The 5,213-nt window shown below is 63.7% G+C and overlaps 2 protein-coding genes across 2 annotated transcripts; one reads left to right on the top strand and one right to left on the bottom strand.

Moving 5' to 3' along the window:
* On the top strand, positions 358 to 1,567 carry MRPL16 (mitochondrial ribosomal protein L16). The gene is made up of 4 exons (XM_021401187.1): positions 358 to 477; positions 628 to 693; positions 803 to 951; positions 1,034 to 1,567. Exons 1-4 carry the CDS (start codon positions 435 to 437, stop codon positions 1,517 to 1,519), a joined length of 744 nt encoding a protein of 247 aa, XP_021256862.1. The 5' UTR covers positions 358 to 434; the 3' UTR covers positions 1,520 to 1,567.
* STX3 (syntaxin 3) lies at positions 1,700 to 5,088 on the bottom strand. Its single transcript, XM_021401186.1, has 10 exons — positions 4,568 to 5,088; positions 4,385 to 4,484; positions 4,196 to 4,270; positions 4,044 to 4,111; positions 3,598 to 3,706; positions 3,444 to 3,517; positions 3,233 to 3,367; positions 2,827 to 2,937; positions 2,600 to 2,698; positions 1,700 to 2,501 (listed from the first exon to the last, which is right to left on the bottom strand). The coding sequence occupies exons 1-9, from the start codon at positions 4,586 to 4,588 to the stop codon at positions 2,621 to 2,623; spliced, it is 771 nt and encodes a 256-aa protein (XP_021256861.1). The 5' UTR covers positions 4,589 to 5,088; the 3' UTR covers positions 1,700 to 2,501; positions 2,600 to 2,620.

Genomic DNA, 5,213 nt, shown 5'->3' with positions numbered 1-5,213 from the left:
ATGATCTTCAAGGTCCCTTCCAACCCAACCACTCCATGATTCTATGATCTTCAAGGTCCCTTCCAACCCAACCATTCCATGGTTCTACAATCTTCGAGGTCCCTTCCAACCCAACCATCCCATGGTTCTACAATCTTCAAGGTCCCTTCCAACCTAACCATTCTGCGGCTCTTTGATTCCTGTGGGTCCCTCCCAGCGTGCGACATTCTGTGATTCCACGTTCCTACGCACGGGCTGGGAGCGGCCGGGGCGGCACGGCGTGAAGCAGGCCGTGCTGAGGGCTGCGCCCGGCAGCGAGGACCCCGCAGAGCCGGAACCCACGTTCCGTTGCCGTCAGCCGAGGGGGGAAGGAGAAGGGGCGCGGCCGGAAGTGCTCCCCGCCGGACGGCTGCTGGGACGGACCCGATGGCGGCGCGCAGCGGGCACTTCCGGCCATGGGGTGGTGGCGGCTGGGGCGGCCCGTGGCGGCCTGCGGAGGTCGGCGGAGGCCGGGAGGGACCCGAGGGGGATTCTGGGGTTGGCAGGAAGGGTCTAGAGAACGGGGAAGGGGTCGAGGTGTGCGGCGGTGCCCGGGGGAGGCCTTCCCGCTTCCCCCGGCCCGACCCTGAGTGCTCGCTGTGCCCTTAGGCCTCGGCGGCAGCGCCGTACCCCGGGCAGGCCTTAAGAAGTTCGTGCTGCCCCCTGACTACAGTGGTAAGTGCGGGGCCCGGTGGCTAGGGGTGGCGGAGCCAGAGGGGATTGCTCGTTGCCCCCCCCCCTCCCCCCACTCCCCCGATGATCCCCGCGTGTTCCCTCCCTGTAGGCGTCACGATCCCGGAGAGGCCGAAGCTGAAATTCATGGAGAAGGTGCCGGCAGTGCCCAAGGTCCGGCGGGAACCACGGCGGCTGCGGGACATCCGCGGGCCCTCCCAGGTGGCCACTGATTTCACGGAGGGGCAGTATGGCATCCTGGTGAGCGCCGGGCTGTGGCGGGTTGCACCAGCCTCGGAGCACTTGTGGTGCCCAGCCCTCAGCCTTTGGCATCCTCCCGCAGGCGCTGGGGGGCGGCTACCTGCACTGGGGGCACCTGGAGATGATCCGCTTGACCATCGGGCGCTGCATGGACCCCAAGAACATGTTCGCCGTCTGGCGCGTGCCGGCCCCCTACAAGCCACTGACAAAGAAGAGCCTTGGGCACCGCATGGGGGGCGGCAAAGGCCCCATCGACCGCTACGTGACGGCGGTGAAGAGCGGACGGCTGGTGGTGGAGCTCGGTGGGCGCTGCGAGTTTGAGGAGGTGAAGCCCTTCCTCACGCAGGTGGCCCGCAAGCTGCCCTTCCCTGCTGTTGCTGTCAGCCGCCAGAGCCTGCAGCAGATGCGGGAAGAGGAGGAGGAGAAGAGGCGCAACAACCAGAACCCCTGGACCTTTGAGCGCATCATCACCGCCAACATGCTGGGCATGCGCAGGTACCTCAGCCCCTACGACCTGAAGCTGAAGGGACGCTACTGGGGGAAATTCTTCCTCAAGCACAGGGTGTAGCCCACAGGCAGGGGTGGAGCCGGCAGAATAAAGCCTTCTGTGAAAGCGTGGAGTCGTAGAATCATTAATGCCGGAAAGGACTTCTAAGGTCATTGAGTCCCACTGTCCACTTACCACCGAGAAACGTTTGGATGTGGCACTAAGGGACCTGATTCGGTGGGGGAATATTGGGGTAGATGGACGGTTGGGCTCAATGAGTTCTCTTGCAGCCTCGGTGATTGTGTGATTCAGTATTGCCCACTACGTCGTGTTCCCATGTGCCACGTCTTCACATTTCTTCAACACCTCTAGGGTTGGTGACTCCACCACCTCCCTGGGCAGCCTGTTCCAATGCATCACCGCTCTTTCAGAGAAGACGTTTTGCCCAATATTCACCTTGCACCTCCCGTGGCACAACTTGAGGTCGTCACCTCTCATCCTTACGTGGGAGAAGAGACCAACTTTACCCCACTACAAGCTCCTTTCAGGGAGCGGCAGAGAACGATAATGTTTTCCCTCAGCTTCCTCTTCTCCAGACGGAACAATCCCAGCTCCCTCAGCCGCTCCCTGTATGACTTGTACTCCAGACCCCGCACCAGCTTCATTGCCCTTCTTTGGGTGTGGTTACTGTGGGTTGCGGATGTGTGGGGATGGGACCCGGAGGTGGGTGACACAACTCCCTGACACAGCACCGTGGGGCCGAGTGTGAGTGATCTCTTTATTGGGGAGGAGGGCCGCGGTGCGGGTGTCGGCACATCTGGAGAGCGGCGCTGTGGAGGAATGGCTGCAGGCGAGCTCTGAGTGAAGGGTGAGCTTCTCCCTTCACCACCAGGCAAGGCAGAGCCCTGGCTGTGGCCGGCTCCGTGCTGGCGAGTTAGGGAGCTGTGGGACCCTGGTGTGAGGACAGTGGGTGAGGGGGGACCTCAGGGTGACGTCCTCAGGGCTTGGCAGGCGGGTCCCAGGGCCACGGGTGGGATCATCGAACAGGATGGGGAAAGGCCACCTGTAAGCAGGAAGCAGCAGAGGTGGCTGGCACTGCTGTCCCCATCCGTTAGTGCGGAGTGAGCGCTGCCGACCCAAACCCCACGGGCACCCCGTCACCTGTGGGGAGTGGCTGGGGTGTCAGGCGAAGATGCTACCGATGCTGGAAGCCAAGATGATGACAAGGATAATGCAGCAAATCATGATCATGATCTTCTTCTGCAGCGCGGAGAGAGGGGCTGTGAGGCTGGGACGTGGGCAGCGCGGGGAAGGGGGACGAGGGACAGGAAGACAGAGATGCAGAGGGTGACTCAGAACAACGGGGGGGTCCTCTTGGTCCCTCTCACCCTCCTGGCTTCGCTTTGGTACTTGACGGCCTTTTTGGTGTCAGCCACGGCTCGCTCCACGAAGCCGACGGACTGGTCCATGTTGTTCTCTATGCGGTCGATCATGGCTCCCTATGGGGGCGACAAGGAGAGACAAGGGGCACAGCACAACCCCTCGCATTGCCTGGGGCACTGAGGGTGCTTGGTGGGGATGGGACCCCTTCCCAGGGGCTCGGTGCCGTGGCTCCATGGTTGCTCCGTGGCCAGGTCCCAGCCCCCAGGGTTCCCTCCTCGTTCCCTTGCTGTCCCATGCATGAGTCCCTATCCATCTCCATCCCGTCCCTATGCTGCCCCACGCCCAGACCCCTATTCATCCCCTCCCCTTCCCCTGCCCCGCGCTGGCTTGCTGCTTGCCCCGCGGCCATGCCTGGTTCTCCACCAGCATGGCGATGTCGACAAACATGTCGTGCAGCTCCTTGATGCTGCTCTCCAGCCGCACGATGTCCTTGTGCCGCCCCTCGATCTCGCTCAGTGCCTGCTTTGAGATCTGCGAGTCCACGATCTGCAGGGGGGGGGCAAGGCAAGAGGCGTCAGTGGGGCCGGCTCCAGACCCCCAACCCTGGCCCCACGGGGCTCACCCCTGAGGTGAAGATGGCGGGGTTCCCGCTCTCCAGCATCTCCTCCAGCTCCTCATCCGTCGTGTTCTTGCCAGCTGTGGGGAGTCAGCGCTGCCACGGGCTCTGCCCACCCCACTGCATGAGTGGGGCACACGGTGGGGAAGGGGACACGCACTGATCTCTAGCTGGCGCTGGATCCGGCCTTTGCTGCGCTCCCGGAAGTCGACCTGCGCCTCGTTGTACTTGGTCATCACATCGACGAACTTGCGGGACAGGACCGAGTGCTGGGGATGGGGACATTGGCTTGGGGACACCCTGAGCATCGTGTGTCCCAGTCCCGGGGGACAGGACTCGGTGCTGGGGATGGGAACACCCCAGGCGTGGCACGTCCCAGACCACGAGGACAGGAGCAAGTGCTGGAGTGGTGGATGGGGAACCCCCCCAAGCACGGTGTGTCCCACATCAGGGTACGTGACTGAGTGCTAAGGATGGCGACGGGGATATGGGGATGGGGGCACTGTAAATAAAGCACGCCTTAGCCCCAGGGGACAGGCCCGAGCGTGGGAGCGGCCGTGATGGGTTCCACCCTCGGGAGAGGACGGCAGGGTACGGGTGGCTCACCTGGGACTTGCGTATGCGCAGGTCGGCGGAGGAGCGGGCCTCGTCCTGCTCAATGTTCCTCTCCATGCCTGCAAGCAGTGAGAACCCCACCCGTCAGGCGCAGGGTCCCCCCCCTCCTTGGTGACACCGGGGCCAGGGACACGACCACTCACTCTTCAGCTTGTTGCGCACGCTGTTGGCCATCTTCTTGATGTCGGCGGTGAGCTGCTCCAACTCATCTTTGGTCTCTGCAGGGGATGGGGCACTGAGATGGGGATGCCATCACAGGTGTGTCTCCGAGGAGGGGACACGTGGCCCTGATGGGGCGGCGGGGGGACGGACGGACACACAGCCACGCTCACTCTGCTCGGGGATGGGGGCCGAGAGGATGACGCTGTAGAGCTTCTTGGCCTCCTCTACGTTCTCTGAAATCTTGTCGATGTTCTGCCGCGTCTCCTCGATCTGGAGGGGCCGTTAGGACACGTCACCTGTGTCCCCCACTTCTCCCACGTGCCCCATGTCCCCCGCGTCCGCCTGCTCGGCACCTCAGCAAAGAATTCGTCCATGAAGGCCGTGTTGTCGATGGCGATTTCCAGCTCGTCCGTGTCATCCTCAGCATCCTGCTTCTGTGGGAAGCGGTGAGGGGACGCTCAGGGGACGCCTGGGGACACCCGGTGGGTGTGGGACGAGGACAAGGAGGGGACACGGCAGCCCCCAAGCAGCGGGGGGGGGGCCCAGCCGGGTGCCATCTGCTCGCATCTGGCCAGCGGGAATTAACGGATTGCAGGGCTGGGCCGTGGGAGGGGACAGGCAAAGAGATGGGGCGCTCCATCATGGGCCTTGTGACCCCAAACTTCACCCCACGGCTGCTCCGCCCGAGCTCCCCTCTGCCCCACAGCCGCCCTTGCCGTTAACCACGGTGTCGTGCCCCCGGCCCCCCCATTTCTGGGGTAAAAATAACGCTAATCCCCGCTCCCCCCGCAGTGCCTGGTCGTGGGCAGTGCCTCCCTAATCCCCGCTAAATCCCCCACGGGGCAGCATGGAAGCCGCGGGGCTGCGCAGCGTGGGGAGTACCCCAAGAACCCGAAAGCAGGGCACGGGGCCCCACGCGTGTCCCACATCCTCCCCCCCCACCCCACGACCCACAGTGTGGGTGCAGCCACCCCAAATCCTCCCAGGGCTCGGACCCAC

Source organism: Numida meleagris, chromosome 6 (genome assembly GCF_002078875.1).
Source record: "Numida meleagris isolate 19003 breed g44 Domestic line chromosome 6, NumMel1.0, whole genome shotgun sequence".
Taxonomy (NCBI): domain Eukaryota; kingdom Metazoa; phylum Chordata; class Aves; order Galliformes; family Numididae; genus Numida; species Numida meleagris.
The sequence above is the reverse complement of the archived record's forward strand: the minus strand, read 5'-3'. Positions and strand labels throughout refer to the sequence as shown.

Bases quoted from the DNA above. Each gene is read 5' to 3' on its own strand.
- STX3 (XM_021401186.1), bottom strand. From the start codon at position 4,588: ATGGACGAATTCTTTGCTGAG. The intron at 4,485-4,567 runs GTGCCGAGCAGG...CGGCCCCTCCAG, and splicing joins TGGACGAATTCTTTGCTGAG to ATCGAGGAGACGCGGCAGAA. The intron at 4,271-4,384 runs GTGAGCGTGGCT...CATCCCCTGCAG, and splicing joins GGCCCCCATCCCCGAGCAGA to AGACCAAAGATGAGTTGGAG.
- MRPL16 (XM_021401187.1), top strand. From the start codon at position 435: ATGGGGTGGTGGCGGCTGGGGCGGCCCGTGGCGGCCTGCGGAG. The intron at 478-627 runs GTCGGCGGAGGC...CTGTGCCCTTAG, and splicing joins GCCCGTGGCGGCCTGCGGAG to GCCTCGGCGGCAGCGCCGTA. The intron at 694-802 runs GTAAGTGCGGGG...CCCTCCCTGTAG, and splicing joins GCTGCCCCCTGACTACAGTG to GCGTCACGATCCCGGAGAGG.